Here is a 16,873-nt window from a genome sequence, read left to right as displayed (position 1 = left end):
TGTATTTAAATGTTACATTTATAACATAGATTATATAAAATGCAACTACGAATGGAAATATATAAAGGTTAAATATTATTTATGTTATAAATATGCCATATACAAATGTATAACTATTCTATGTGGTAGTATTATATAGTAATAGTAAAACTTAAATGTTCTATTCAGAACTAGCATCCTATGATTTTAAAGCAGATAGAATCAAATGAGACGATGAACACAGCTTGGTGTTGAAAAAAAAATCTGGCTTATTTGCTCAAGGACAGGAAACCCTATTCTTCCAGACTAGGAGCAAATGTAGACATTCAGAGGACAAGGAGAAGGGATACTTGATTGTGGATGATACTGATATAAGTTCATTAAGATCTTTCCTTGCTTGATCCTGAAGCCTACAAGGTTTTGATGAGCTATGCAATAGCTGGTTTCTTTATTCCATCCACACATTCTAAGCTAAGCAAATATTCTTTCAGTGAGTCTCCAAGGAATAAGCTACAGATAACCTTGTGTTTAGTCTCATCCTCAGGGGACAGGTAATCAACAGTGAAAGCAAGCAGACTTGCAAGGGGCAGAAACAGGCTTAGTCTAGTTTTCTTTAAACGGGTTACAGTTTCAGCTGTTCTCATTCTCAGGCTTCATAAAAGGAAGCAAATGACATTAGGAAACCAGACAAATAGCATCCCCCGGTTGCTTTCAAGTCATACCCCACTATTACTTCCTGGAGAGTTATGAGTAGTGATTTATCAAATTATTCAACTGATAACCCAGATATCTGACTGCAGCTGTACTTCTAGAAGTCAGGGTAGCAGCAGCCTGTCTCCAGCTGCTCAGACGCGCCTAGAGAAGCACACACACATGATTTTAATGTCAGTGAATATTTGAAAGTGCATTCTTTTATTGTCGGGCTACACAATTTCAGGGTGCCTCTCAGAGTTTAAATTTATTTTTGAGTGTGTGTGTGATTATTTTGGTTTAAGCTAGACAGGCAGCCGGAAATCAACAAGCCCCCTCCCGACAACAAATTGGCACCCATTTGGCCAACTAAAAGCCACATAAAAACCTGAGAAAACTTAGAAATTAATTCTAGACACACACACAACACAGAGTTTGCTAGTGACATTTTCTTGGATGGGTTCTGTTTGCTAAAAGCAAACAGAGGCATGGCTCCTTTAAGACAGATTTTTCTGATTCAGCCATAGCAGGAAAGAAGTCGTGCTGCTTTAAAAGGCAGCTTTCTGAGCCATGCAGCCAGCATGAACTCTGGCTATGGAGCATTTGGGCATTTGTGGGCCTAGGTATTTGTGTGCCCACTCAGGGTTGGGAGGAAAGTAGCTGAGACCATGACCATGGCTCAGCACTCCCCTGCCTGGGCAGGCAGTGTGACCATATCTACTAGGTGTGCACAGGCATGAGACTCCTGCCACCATACATAGAGATATTTTCTAGGCTGCACATTGCTCTGCATGGCAGATTTAGCTATTACTCAGATTAAAAGGGTTTATGTGCTGCATGCTCATTCTCAGAGTTAAAGTGCTGAGTGTGACTCCTACCTGGCAGCCCCAGAGCCTCTACCACTTTAAAAGTGGAGAGAGGCAGAGCCAGCATCCAGTGCAGCAGCAACCAAGCTGCTTACCATTTTAAAAGCTCTTCAAGACAGTAAAGAATCACAGATAACGCAATAAGGACAGATTCAGACATAAAAGAACTCTAAATGGGTCACAGTGTTGGATAAATGTGCATAGGCTTGGAAGAGAGAATAAAATGAGTATAGAGAGTTATAAAAGGAAGGAAATGATTTATAAAAAATAAAGCAGTCTTTAAAGAGAGAATACAAGCAATCATAGATTAAAGAAGTAAAGATAATTAAATAAATATTAAAAAGTAAATAGAGTAAAAACAAGCCACATAAAGATGGAATATACACAGAGAGTCTGGATTATAAATATTATTGCATTTTCTTTAAATTTTTTGACTGTGAATGAGCTAAGTAAAGAGAGACATTTCATTGTATGGGCTGCTAAGCTAAACCAGCATGTATATTATAAAGGTAGCATGACTTGCAAATTTGGGTCTAAGGATATGTTGCTTTGGAAAAGAGGTTCTTTACTTGTTTCCACAGAGGATGAAAACCTGTGGATTGCTTCCAGACTGGTGTGGTTTGATGGAATAAGACCCCATGAAAGGTTCCCTTGAATACTCCTCAAAAAATTACTTTGCCAAACTGCTGACTCAGATGAACTTAGCACACGGGATACATCATAAAAGACCTGATTAACAGCACCCCCAATCATCAGGAAGCAGTATGGACAAAACTATGCCCATATTCCCAAATATTGTCTATAAATATTTGCTTACATTTAAAGGGAGATATGAATAATTTACATAGATATGGATCTTGGTTTATTGATACAAATTTAAGGTCAATTTTGTTATATGTATAATATGTATATGTATTTCTGATCTTGATTAAGGTATTATGTTTGTGTAGCTAATTTAAAAATGTAATGTATAATTAAGAAATATAAGTTAATAGATACTCATCTATAATAGTCAAGCTTGTAATCATCTTAGATTTTATAGATATATAGAAATACATTTCAGTTAGATAGGTATTCTTCATATCTTTCAGAGACTTTCAGAATATGGCATTTAAAATGTTTTAAGAACTTAGGACTTTTCATGACAATGAGACACAGCTGCTCCTTGCAGCACCAATTACTTCAAGAGGAAGATGGGCATCAAAGAGCCTCCTTAGCCATTTGGGCAAGAAACTGCTCTTTCCTGGACTGCTTAATTGGACATGCATGACCCACACAGAAATGACTGCTGAACTTGCGTAAAGGTGAGACCATTCTTCAGGGTTCTTGCTTCATGAAAGAGTCTGTGAGACATTCTGCAGGATACAGAAGAAAGTGACTGGCAAACTGCCAATACAGGCAGACCTGTCTTTGAAGTTTCCTGCTTCATGGAAAAGTCTGCTAGATACTATGGGCCTGTAGGCTGAAGATGAATGCCCCAACAGTACAGAAAAACTTTGGGTGACTGTCTAGGCAATGAGATATCTCTGTCAATTCTAGAGTTTTAGAAGTTGCTCACAATGTTCTTCCTTTTTAGTTAGGTAATATTACATCCTTCTGGAGGCTTTGATGGAGTTTAATAGTATATTGATAGTTATAGTTTTCCTTAGTTATGATAAAAGATAAAATAAATAGAAATATTGTAACTGTGATTTTTGCTTGATACAAACTGTTTTGTTATATGGAATTTTACTATGTTAAAGTCTTCCTTTTTGTTTAAACAGAAAAGGGGAAATGGTGTGGGAGGTCCTTCTGTCTATGTGTTGCTTTTATTGGGTAATGAATAAAGGAACTGCTTTGGACCATAGCAGAGATATAGGGAAAGAGAGCTAGATGGAGAAAGCTAAATGTAATGCTGGGAGGAAGAAGGCAGAGTCAGAGAGATGATATGGAGCCGCCAGAGACAGACACTGGAAATTTTACCCAGTAAAGCACAGCCACATGGCAATACATAGATTAATAGAAATGGGTTAAATTAATATGATTGAGCCAATAAGAAGCTAGAACTGATGGGTCAAGCAGTGATTTAATTAATACAGTTTCTGTGTGATTATTTTGGGTCTAAGCTAGCTGGGCAGCAGGGAACCAACAAGCCCCTTTCCCCAATAAAAGCAAACGACATTAAGAAACCAGACAAATAGCATCCCTTGGTTGCTTTTAAGTCATATCCCACTATTACTTCCTGGAGAGTTATGAGTAGTGATTTATCAAATTATTCAACTGATAACCCAGATATCTGACTGCAGTTGCACTTCCAGAAGTCAGGGCAGCAGCAGCCTGTCTCCAGCTGCTCAGAGGCGCCTAGAGAAGCACACACACATGTTTTTAATGTCAGTGAATATTTGAAAGTGCATTCTTTTATTGTCGGGCTACACCATTTCAGGGTGCCTCTCAGAGTTTAAGCTTGACACCACAACTGGGAAGGCTAAATATAACTAGAAGTAGAATTCTCAAGTGTGCATTTGAGAGTTGCCATTTGCTGAGACCTTATTTTTCATTCCCATGATCCCTAACACTCTACAAACTCTGCTTTTCATAACCCCTTTTAGAAATCATAATTTTTTTATTCTCTCAACTTCTTTCTACCCCTCCCACTGTCTGTCCTTTTAACACATTTGAGAGATGTTTTCCAAGAGTATGATAACAGGTCCAGAGACCAAGCTCATTTTACCCAATATTGAGTCAGATCCAGTATCTCCAGAACTGGATGAAAGGTATTCCCTTCTCTTTCCTGTAAAATAGCTTAACTCTATGTATCGTGAATCAATTTTGAGAGTAAATAGGTATAATATATAATATTAGTCACATATAAATGTAATTTCAAAATAGGCATAATTTATTCATTTATTGTTCAGTTCATTCACACAGCCATTATTGATGGAGTAATATTTATGTCTGAGTCCTCTATGTTGCCTTAGGATTTAATTAGAATTTAACTTCTGATTTGATTTAAGTTATAAAATATAGTTTAGGACAGCTATAATATGTTCCAGGAACTAAACTACTTTACCTCTAATAGATTCTTAAAAAATGGAAAGTGATAATATTTCAAGCTAATCTTCTTTAGTAGATGAAAATTGAGCAGAGAGAGAGGTTAGGGCTTCTCAAAAGCTCCATCTCAGGCAGTGATATGATGAGTCACCTGTATCCTGGGTACCTAAATCCTGGCACACGGCTCTTTCCCTTTGGCCATGTTCCTGCCTTCACCGACCTGTGATTCATTCTGTCCTTGCCGGATATGTGTTTTTGTATTCATGTCTTTCTCTCACCCTGAGTTTGCCTTTAATGCTGCCTGACTCACCTCTGCATGACTAATAAGCCAGGTGAAGGAAGACAGATAGTGGTCCCCATTCTCAGCATATTCACTGCAATCCACAGGAGGCAGAGAGGTTAAAGATGTGTTTCTGACCTCATTACAGATGGTTGTAAGCCACTATGTGGTTGCTGGGAATTGAACTCAGGACCTTTGAAAGAGCAGGCAATGTTCTTATATACATAATAAATAAATAATTTTTGAAAAGCATATAAGCAGTCAGTTTTCTAGAAAAGATATTAAAGATATTGCATGCCTTTTTTTTTTTTTAAAAAAAAAATGTGTTTCTGGTCACTGAGGTCCCTGATGTAGCTTTTTTTATCTCCAGGGGCAGGGATTTATCTCCCTGGATTGCAGGAACTCCTGTCTCTTGGGCTTTTCTTGATTCCAATGCCCACAAAACCTTACTGAGCCAAGTTTAGTACTGTATATTAGAATTGTGCTGAAGTGATACAAAATGCATTCTGGGAGGGGGAATGGGAGCTAGGATGATGGCTGAGTGGATAAAGTGCTTGCTATGCACGCATGAGGCTGGGTACCTAATATTGCATGTAGATGCTGGGCTGACAAGGCGGCCCATCTGGAATCACAGCCCTTGGGAAGATGGATTCTAAAACAAGTCTGTTAGCTTTACTAGCTACACTGGAAAGCTATGGGTCAATTGAGAGAGTCTGCCTCGATGTATAAGGTAAAGAGTGATTGAAGCACAGTCCTGCCTCAATCTTGGGTCTCCATATGCTCACACATGTAGATATGCATCCTACATGCATACCCCACTCATATACATACAAACTACTAAAGAAAAGAAAGAAGAAAAACAAAATGACTATGGAACCGAAAGTACACACCTAGCGCTGGCCCTAGAAGATGTGTGTTAACATAATGAGTAGTCATGAAAGACTTACAACATCATGACAGACTCAGCGAGACACTTGGCCACGAGGTCAACAGAGTAAGGCATGGAGGCATGAGCTGTAAAAACATATGTTCAAAGATGAAGTGTTTTATTTTTGACATGTGAAAGTTGGCCATGGCTGAAGTGAGCTCTGTTGGCAAAGGAGAGGCTAAGACTAAGCTAGCAGAGAGTGTTAGGAAAAAGCAGAGTGCTTTCATTGTGAGTTCTGCCCTGTAGAGCTGACATACATCATCTAAACCCACAGAACGACTGGGATCTCAGAGGCATTGATGATCTGAAAAAAGATGAACACTTGGTCTTGAAAAAAATGCTCATCTTTTTAGAGAATTTCATTTTCCTGGATCCTGGGAGCTCGGCACAATCATCTCTGGCTCCTCTTGTTTCAGTTACCCATGTTATGTTGACACTCATGGGAAATGCAAGAAAAGTTTATGTCGTGGTTATGTGCCAGCTCCTGCTGTCAGCTTTGCCTTCGTCTATCGCCACACTTGAGCAATAATTCCACAAACGGAAGAAGAAACAACTTCACCCTCAATGTACTAACTACCCACTGTGGGTAGTTCCCCCAAATTTCCTCAGTGAATGAGAAACACTAATGTACTAAATGCACAGGGAGATGCTGCACTGACTGTCACATAAGTACATAAGCTGATTTTTTACAGAATTTTGAAAAGTCAAAGCAGATGTGCATAAATTATTGTCAACTGTGTAATCTAAACAGCAAAGCCGTGAAAGCTGCACTTAGCGATCTAGTTGAGATAAAACTAAACAGAAATGTCAAGGGCTACAGTGGTCTCCTCTTTACATGAGGTTTTACCAGGGAAGGCAGATGGATAGCCTGAGAAGTAAGCAGTCTGGTCCACAGTCTGTCTCCTTATAGAAAATACGGGATGGTTTAAGTGGATGAAGTGGAAGAGGAAGGTGGAGGCGACTAGCTGAGGCTGACTTTGCACTTTTTATTTTTTTGCGAAGTCTGTAATAAATAGATTCTGGAAATCCGAGAACTGCAATGACATTCGTTACTCCTTTTCCTCACCATGCAAACGATCAACAAAACTGTAACTTATTTAGCCTGGCCAGGACATGTAGTTGTGTGAGCTAGAAAGCTTTGTAAAACCCAATTAAAAATTACAATACTCGCCGGGCGGTGGTGGCGCACGCCTTTAATCCCAGCACTCGGGAGGCAGAGGCAGGCGGATCTCTGGAAGTTCGAGGCCAGCCTGGTCTACAAGAGCTAGTTCTGGGACAAGGCACCAAAGCTACAGAGAAACCCTGTCTCGAAAAAAAAAAAAAAAAAAATTACAATACTCATATTCTCACTGAAAAGTGCAATTAATAATTAAATTATTTCTGGAATGTCTTCAAGTGGACAATGGCATTTATACAGATGGGAAAGTGATAAAAATTTTTCACATGAGGCACAGGGGCATCTCAATACATGAGATCCTTCATGCAAAATTAAAATATCTAAAGAAAAGTGAGTCTTTCCTTTCAAGTAGTCTATAGTGTTTTATATACCGCTTCACCTATACTATTCTAGGAAGGCTACAGTCTGTGTCTTGTGAGTCTTGCTTTCAAGTTGTTGTTTCAAGCTGAAAAGGGTAAGTGGCAAAGTGCCTTTCTGATACAAGTATCGCAGTATCTACTCTTTATGAGGAGCTTAAAAAACATCAACGTCTGTCTGATCACTCCCCTCCTGGAAAGCGTTATTGGGGCTGGGGAGATGGCTCAATAGTCAAGATCTCTTGCTGCTCAGTCATAAGAACCTGAGAACCAGAGTTTGCATGACAGCACCCACAAGACGCAGCTCACAGACACCCATAACTGCAGTTCCAAGTACCTTTTTCTGGTCTCTGAAGACATCTGCACACACATGTGCATGTATACTCATGCAGACACATGCACATAGATACACATAAATAAATAAAAACCTTTAAAAATGAATTCAGAAAGTGTGACATAGGAAAACGTAATAAAGTTAAGCTCTGTTTTTGTGTCACGGAGATAAAGGTGAAATCGGCCATGGGCAAAGAGAAAATCCTGGGAAAAGAGCCCAGGTGATTTATTGTGGGAAAGTTCTCCTGTCATTTTAATCTTCTCAGAGATTGGGATTCTCTTGAGGATTGGTAAGATCTCAGAACATTGGTTACATCAATATTCAAGGAAAAAAATCAAAATACTTCCCTGAGTCCAATAAAAATTGTACAGTTAAGCAATTAGTATAAGCAGAGAACTAGCTAGGTTAAAAAGCTAATCTTAGGCAGATTATTATCTTTCATATACAGTGGCAATAAACTGGGCTTTTGTTTTCAGTTTATCCTCACCCTTAGCCATCCTGCCATCTCACAATGACTCTGAGACCACCCTCTCCATCCCAAATGTCTTTTCAACCATCTCTTAAATATCTTTACTTAAGTACCTGACAAGCCCACCAGCCCCAAATATGGCAAACTTCATGACTAAGAATAGACTTAGGTACCACCTGAGTAGACTTACATAACATCATCATCCAACGAGTGGCCCTTAAGACCACATCTTCAACTTGCATTCCCTTGTAATGTCCCATCAAGTTCCAAACGCTACACTTCTGATGCATTTGGCCTTCTAAAGACCTTTACTATTTCAATTTTTTTCTTTACCTACATTCCCACTTGTGCTAGTTAGACCCTTGGCCATTTCCCACCAGGACTTCTGTCCTAAGCTCCTATTTCCTTCCTTAGGTTGTTAGGTTCTTGAAGCATTCCTTTTTTATAGCCACAAGATCATTCCATACATTCTCAAGACTCTTTACCACTCTAGGAGTAAAGCACCCATTGTCAATGAGGCCTTCTAGCTGGGCTTCTTCTGTGTTCAAATGAAAATCAGCTGGGATTAACTCGGAGAAAAAAATTAAACAAAGAAGAAATGTAGAAGTAACAAGAAAAAGACTTTCATGTCTCAAATGCTCACCTAGTGTCTCCCTGAAACTTATTTTCCAGCCTTTTGCTGTTTGAGAAGAATCCGTCTTGAATAGCAGGGTCAGGCTGTTACTGGTGCTCTTAAGATCCCGTGGAATCGTGGAACCACAGAATTTTCCAAAGGACCTATTTCCAATGCTAGGACCGTCGAAAACCGCCAGGTAGTCATTGTCGCAAAGCGGGGAGGGAGCAACTTCAAAATCACTGAACCTGTGAAGTACACCTGGTTATTTCTCATGTCCTTTTTTGTGTGCCTATTAAATTGTACCTGTAGTTCTCATAAAATTGAATAAAAACAAAAAAGAGACTGACAACACAGAATTGGAAAGAAATCGTATAAACAAGGTGTATTCAAATATGAAGCCACTATTTGTTGGGTAACTGTAATATACTAACAACTGTGATGAGACCTGATGATGTAAAGATGAATAAAATACAATTCTGCATTTTAAGACAATCTAGACCTAGGTTCAAGTGAAGTCAATTTTTAGATAATTTTGTATTCTTTCACAATCCCTACATTCATAATACACTTTGACCATATCTCCCCATTATTCTCTCAACCACCTCTCTCCAACTGACTCCCTTTCTGTTTCTAGCAATCATCTCACTGCTTCCATGTGCTTTATTGATGTGTTCTATAGCACTTAACTAGAGTTGCTTGCATAATTATGGACAGGGTGTTACTCCTTAAACAAGGGCAAGTTACTAGTGGCTACGCCTTCAAGGAACACGACTCCTTCCAGCATTTTTTTTGTTGTTGTTGTTACCATTGCCTGCCTACAGCTCCTAAGATTGAATGTTGACAAGCTGGCCTATGTTATCATCCTAATAACATGCAAAGTTTTTGAGTTTCACCTAAACTATATTCCTCCTCTTCGATTTTTCTTGTGTTATTTGGTAAGTGGCACTGCTGTCTCATTCTTTATTTATGTGAAGAATACTGAGACAAATGAAAGAAATTCTGATTTATATAGCTTGATTGTGGTTCTTCCAGCCTCTTGTTTCCTTCTTCTAAAACGAAGTTTATAGAACCATCAATGCAACAATGTGATACAGCCAAATTACAGCATCTGGCATACAGCATATCCTCAGTAAAATTAAGTTATGATTTTATACAACAAGAACATGAAATAATTTTGGTTTGAAAAATACGGAGCAGAGGTAACAAAGAATGACTAAATTCTGTTATGTCACTGGACTGATCTAAAAAGAAATTCACACATAGCTCCCTGAGTGGATCACTGGAGGCTCCCGGCACAGCCTCTGCCCTGCCTTCCGAGCACTGGGTAGGGATGATTGCATGTGCACACACCAAAGTCTGGTGTGGCCATAGGACATAGCCTGGCTATAGGAATGCTAGCAGAAGGTAAGGCCCTGCTTGTTTTGATAGACAGCCTTTCTGTGTCAGTGAGAATCACAGGAGCAAACATAAGAGTGAAGCTCCCATCTGCCCGGGACACTGAGTGAGCACAGTTGGCCAAGCATCTTGTCAGCCACACTGAAACCACTCATACCAAAGAGAAGTAACGTGCTAAACCAGTGTGCCTTGGCTGCTTGCTACCACATTCAACCTTCCTGACAAATCTATCCTGACTTTTCCTCTGATGGCCTTGGTTAGTATTTTATTCCACACCTTTGCTTTGACATTTTTGTTTGTTTGTTTGGTTTTGGTTTTGCTTTGTTTGTGAGACAGGGTCCTGGGACTCCAGATATAGACCAGGCTGGCCTTGAACTCACAGAGATCCAACCTGCCTCTGCCTCCTAAATGCTTTGAAAATGATTCCTAGATACCCCAAAAGGGAAGACTTTATATGTGCTTTTATTTTTGAACCATATGATAGGCTTATTTCTGCTTTCTCAAAAATTTCTGCTAGCAGATTTAATGAACATATGACAATATGAAATGATTCTGAAATATAAAATAGCTAAACATTTCCTTTTTATGAGCATTAAAATAACCCTAAGTCTTTCCCTAAAGAATTTTGGCTAGTCAGATAAGTGTTTTCAAACTGATGATGAAGGTCCATACCAAAAAAAAAAACCTGATCCCTTTCATCAAATGTAATATTTACTGTTTTCTTTAGAGAATATTATTCCAGAGCAAGAGAAAGACCATTTCCAATGACATTTTTTGTTTTTAATTGTTATTTTTGATATATTTGATTTTATTGTGTATGCATAGATAACACATTTATTTTTACAAAAGAAAAATCTAAAAAGAATGACAAAATCTGAGTTTTCAGGGGCACCCAAATCTGTTCTGACTTTCTACCCCAAAACACACAAAAAACTCTTAGAAAAGTCCATTTTTTCATTTGTGTCCAGCATGTTTTCAAAGCCTGTGTATATACTGTTTTACTTTGCAATACTATACACCTTTGCAATCTCTGTAGCAGTATCTGGTCATAGAATTAAAACTACTAGATGTACACTGTAAATAATTTTCCAAAAATAAAGAAAAACTTGTGACCATTGATCTTCAGGGTCAGGCAGGAAATGAAAACATGTATGTATGGAAGTTTTACATACATAAATGTTATGTCTCTGTAAACAATGATCTCGATGTTTCTCCAACAAATTCCTATGCTGAAATCTTAACTCTAGGCAACCAGAGTTGTGAAGTAGGGGCTCTTGGAAGAGACTAAATTATGAGGGTTCAGTCTTTGTGAATGGGATTGGTGTGTTTATGAATGAGTTCTGAGAATGCCACCCCCAACCCTCCACGGCTGAAGTACAAGCTAGGAGAGATTTTCTTCTGTAAACCAGGAAGTAGATTGGACCATCTGACGCTGAAACTGCCTGTTTTGAGCCCCCCAGACTCCACTATGAGCATTTTGTTGCATCAAAGTCATTTATCTGCACGTTGTTATGGCAACCTGTGCATCCTGTACACGTAAGAAACACACACCAGCACAAGCACCCTAGACAAGCTGTACCTGTTCTGCCATTCTGGGAGAGCAATCTCTTCTCTGGTCTCTTCCTCATAGTAGTCTGGCAGTTTGTGTTCCTTTAATCCTAAAACTTGCAGGACCTTTATCCCTATGGCACATTTTCTCCACAAAGAATTTCAGGTGGGATTGACAGTTTCCTCACGGTCCCCACCTATAACCACTTTCCTTTCGTGGAGCTAAATCAATCTGATGAGTCATGCCTTACACTTCATGGACCCAACAGACATACAAGATGCTGAAAGTAAGCTTCAGAGTTCATAAATCATCAGGAAAGAACCTATCAGTGACAAATCAGGGACAGATGAGTAACCATTGTCCCAGCTTGTCAAGCTTCTGTGTGTGAAACTCTGTATTGCCCAGCGATTAGTCTAACTTTCAGATTTCCTATCTCATGGTGAAAATTTCAGCTTTCAGTGAAATTGAAGAGCTGGACATCAACCATCCTAAAAGAAAGAAGCCTAGCACGTTATCCCTCTGGACAATGGAGGCTCCATCCTTTCAATCAGTCTCACTTGGAATAAGGAGAATCAGAGAGATAATTTACTAGTGATGTAATATATCCACATAAAGCAACAGCTTGGAGTCGCTTTAATTCACAAATAAAAACAAATATTATGGCATAATATTTATCTTTAAGAGACAAAAGACAGTAAAATTACTCAGGACACGGATTTGGGAGGACACCAGACATGGAGTCAAATTTTCGCTCTTCATTTAAATATGTGCTACTTTGGGAAAGCTGTGTGACCTTTTAAAGACACACATATAAGTGTGCTTGCGTATTTATCATGATGGTTTTAACAGCACAATAAAACACCTGAGGAAAGAGTTGAGCAAAGCTTCTTGTGTATAATAAATGTTGAACAAATGGCAACCATTTTTCCTAGTCCTTTGTACCCTCTTCCATGTTAAGGAGTGCATTTAAGCTGACAACCATTATAGGAAGCTCCGTCAAACTGTTAAGAAATTACAAGAAGTGTTTTAACTGGCCAAGCTCCCATTTTAACCTCAGTCCCCCCTGGATTCTGCAGAGGATGAGAGGACTACCTTGTAGGCTTTCCTGCCATATGGGATCCCTCTACCTATCCCCAAATTCCAGCTAGGCCACTATGAGAACTCACGGGCTCCATCAGTAAGGAAGCTTTTCTGTGAGCAAAGGCCAAAGGATTTTCTCAAGGCAAATCTGTCTCACATACCTAAGCAGAATCACTTTGTTGCTGCTAACGCTGATGCTGTAGACACAGTAGACGTCATTGGGGTATCTGGAGTAGAAGGAAGGACTGCTAAGGACCCCGTAGGATTTATTGTAGGTCCCACCACAGGCTGTAATAAAAGACAAGCAAATGAACAGATACTAATTATTACTTATAACATGGGCAAATCTTTTGGGGGGATTAGTCAAAGCTATTGTTTGCTGCCCCCTAAAAGAGTTCATATTAATTGTTCTTCAGGTGACCTTAATCTCCTTCATTGTGTTTATGAATAATTTTGAATTTCCCAGACAGGAGAAAAAGGAGAGAAATGTAGAAGAACATTTAAAGCATTTGGAGGGGGGTAAGTCTAAGTAAAAGAAAAACAAAAACCAGAATGAAAGCAACAAGAAAGACTTTTTTTTTTTATATGTTGGGATATCTGTCGCGTCACTCTAAATGACAGATTGACAGAGAGATGGTGTGGCAACTGGATTCTCAAATAAGGCAGGCAGACCCCAGGTGTGCTCCATTCATATGGGAAGACTGCAATGTAGAAATCCAAATGATCACAGATTCAGGGCCTCTGTGTTAGGGATAAATGTTATAAGTAAAATGCTAGAAGTCAGCTACCTCTGTGGGTCAATTGCCTCACTCTTAGGGTCTACAGACTTGTATTTAGTTGTGAAATTAGGAAAGCTTATTGTTGCCCAAATTTGTGTTATTTGCCTTCGATAAGCATGACTATATTTGACCCAGCCGTTAACAGCTCATAGCCCTTTGTTATACCCAGCAGTCAACAATGCAATCACCGCAAAATATAATGACGTACCATTATAACTAATAAGGCATTGTTTTTACATGGATTGTATCCAGCCAGATTCAGATGTTCGCACCTAATGATGGTATTCCCATGAGCATGCTTATTTGTTTTAGAATTCTAAAATTACGTGAAGTTTGTATATTTTGATGATGTTTCTATGGTTACCAATGAACACACTCCACTAACATATCACCAAGATTAGATACAATTTGTGGCTTTTTATTTAAGGCTTTTGTTTATTTGGCTTGGCTTTAACTCTGCCCATTTACAGGGCAAATTCTTTTCTGTGCCAAAAGTCTTCATACATTCTGACTTCTGGATATAGCAGCCACAAATTAAATGCCATATCGGTAGCAACTGCTTTATTTCACTCAATGTCAATTACATGATCTCTAGAAGCTTGTCAGTGGCTGAACAACTTCTCCACACACTACCAAGGTTTGAAGCCAGTAGCAGCAACATTCTTTAAGTGATACTTAAAGGGGGATTGAACTGTGCTCCCTGTACTTTAGGAAAATAAGGAGTAAATGAACAGAAGAATACACACATATATGTGTGTGTGTGTCTTAATTCTCCAAAGTAGTAGTTAAGAATAAAACAAATCCTCTTCTTCTTCTTCATCTGAGGCCATAAGAGAATATGTGCTCTATTAGATTGATGCAATCAGGCATAGCAAACGTCAGAGATCATCCTTTCTAGCTGCTGACGTGAGTTGCTGAGACCAAGCTATGAGACTCTTTTCATGTGTAAATCATGTTCTCTGTAGATGGGCAAATTGCCTTATTTGAAAATAAACTACCTTATTTCTTCCCATTAATCATTCATGTGGCCAAGCAAAGACAAAACAAACCCAGGAACAGTTTTGTGTGCTGGTTTTACTGAATGACTGTAAGATAATGCTACAAAAATAATCTCAATTATTTTAAGAGGGTAATTTTAGTTAAAATTCAGGAGAAGTGTCTATTATATGTAGATATATATAATCTAATATATATTAATTTATGCATTATATGTGTGTGTACTTGTATGTATGTGCGTTACATGTAAAATGTGCCCACAGAGGCCAAAGGAGGGCATTGTGAGCTGCTGTGTGAGAACTGGAAACCAAACCTAAGTCTGAAAGAGCAGTAAGTGCTTTTAGCTACAGAGCCATCTCTACAGTCCCTAATGGTTTATTTTTAAAGGAAAATACCGCCTTTTGTATCATGTACCTAATTGATAATTTTTTGCACTAATGTCTCTGAATCTTTAATTTGGTGACATATGATGAATCATAAAACCTTCTTATGTGAATAACAGCAGAAAATGATTCCAAACCATAACAGTAGGGTTACTCACAGGTGATTCTGTAGGAAATCTTGAACCCTAAGTCTGTGGTATACGCATTAGAATAGAAGTTGAGTGACACTGGGCCAGCCACAGTGAGGGGATGCAGGGCTTCAGAACCACACAGAGTCACAAGAGGAGTGGAAGAGAGGTTGTGGCCTTTGATGATGTGCAAGCCATCATGATCACAGTTTCCAGTGATGGCTGAGCGATCTACACAGAACAGAGAATGACCAACATCAGAACAGAAATGCTGTAGACAAGTGATGCTATAAACAGGCAAAATACCACAGTTCTGTAACTGATCCAAAAATTATAACCAAATTTAAGAGGTGGTTTCCTATATCAATATATAACTTCATTTCCAGATGAAATAATATTTGTCCAAGAGACAAACATGGACAAAAAATAGAAATCAGGTAGAACGCTATAATAAATAAACTCAGTTGTTACTCAGAGTTTCTTCCTCTACAGAACCATTCCTTTTACCTAGAGATAATAAAACCAGAGGCAACTTGCCTCCAAGGGGAAATAGGATATCTGAAGACTTTTTTTTTCCCTGCCACACTGGAGAATGAGATAGAGGCCAGGGAAGCTGTTAAGCAGGCTTTAACACACCTGCGACCATTCCCATACTCTGAGCCTTTCTGTCACAAAAAGAAAAAAGAAAACAACAAAAACAAAATCCCACCCCCCAAATCACCCAGAATGTCAACAGTGCTGCTCTTGAGAGAGACTTAGAGAGACTTCACACAGAGAAGTAAAGATAAGGGTGGCCATGAGCAGAACCTGAGAAATTCCTTGATGCTTCCTGACAGCCCTTTCCAATAAGTCACACAACTATCAATTTTAGGGCTTTGAAGATTATAAATTTGCATCATCATTGTCTTCTAATTTAAAGCAAAGGAGGTTCAACCCAACAACCTTACTGTTTATCAACCAACAGCCCTTTCCCTAGAGTTGGTTGATGCAGAGAAGTGCATCTTCTTAGGAACCTCTTCCCACGGAGGAATCAGAACTTGGGAGGTGAAGATCACAGAACATAGGCGAAAGGAAGTCCCATGGTGCTCGTTCATGAAAGCAGAGCAGACCCCAAACTTATTCACTCATTCAGTATCAATTGAGTGCCTATTCAGACTCACAGAATTGCTTATCTCTCTGGATAGTTTTTAATGGATGTCTAATTGTAGGTGTGTATGTTTACACGCATGTATGTAGAATATAAATGCAAATGAATGAATTAAAAGTTATGCACCTGGACTGATGGCACAGACCTGTAATCCCAGCTCCTTGCAAGTCTGAGGCATATTGCAAGTTTGAGGCCAACCAAGTCTATAGAGCAAGTTCATGGCCAGCTTGAGTTGATTAGCCAAACTCCATCTCAAAACAACAAGGGAAAATAGGCCTGGAGACTTAGCTCAGTGGTGGATTACTTGTCAAATTTGGTGTATATCCCTCAGTTCAATCCTCTGTGTTCGGGAAAAAATAGAGGCTATATAAAATATAACAGGCTCCAGATGCATTTTGTTTAAGCAATTTTATGTGATGCCTGTGTCTTTAAAGTTACTATATTATTTTTTCTTTCAGTTCTGGATGAAATACATAAAATGGTACTTTTGTTTATTAAAAACCAGAAGAAAGTCAAGCCTATGACTTCAGCTTCTCTGCAGACTTTGGCAGGAGTTATAGGCCTGCTTGATCTACATAAAAATTCAAAACCAGCTTGGGCAGCTAAGTGAGACCTTGTTTAAAATAAAAACTTTTTATTACAATAAAAAGTAATGGGTGTGGTTTTAGCTTAGTTGTAGGGTGCTTGCTGC

General features: G+C 38.8%; 1 protein-coding gene across 2 annotated transcripts in view; it reads right to left on the bottom strand.

Annotated features, from left to right (window-relative positions):
• The window catches only part of Cubn (cubilin), a 206,569-nt gene that overhangs the window by 23,159 nt on the left and 166,537 nt on the right, over positions 1–16,873 (bottom strand). For both annotated transcript variants that reach the window (XM_057787625.1, XM_057787624.1), the window contains exons 57-59: positions 15,066–15,266; positions 12,911–13,037; positions 8,753–8,970 (exon numbers count right to left, since the gene is read on the bottom strand). In XM_057787625.1, coding sequence (XP_057643608.1) covers positions 8,753–8,970; positions 12,911–13,037; positions 15,066–15,266 — 546 coding nt within the window. The remainder of the gene's footprint in view (positions 1–8,752; positions 8,971–12,910; positions 13,038–15,065; positions 15,267–16,873) is intronic.

This window comes from Chionomys nivalis, chromosome 13 (assembly GCF_950005125.1).
Source record: "Chionomys nivalis chromosome 13, mChiNiv1.1, whole genome shotgun sequence".
Classification (NCBI taxonomy): Eukaryota; Metazoa; Chordata; class Mammalia; order Rodentia; family Cricetidae; genus Chionomys; species Chionomys nivalis.
Note: the sequence above shows the minus strand (reverse complement) of the source record. Positions and strands in the feature narration are given on the sequence as shown.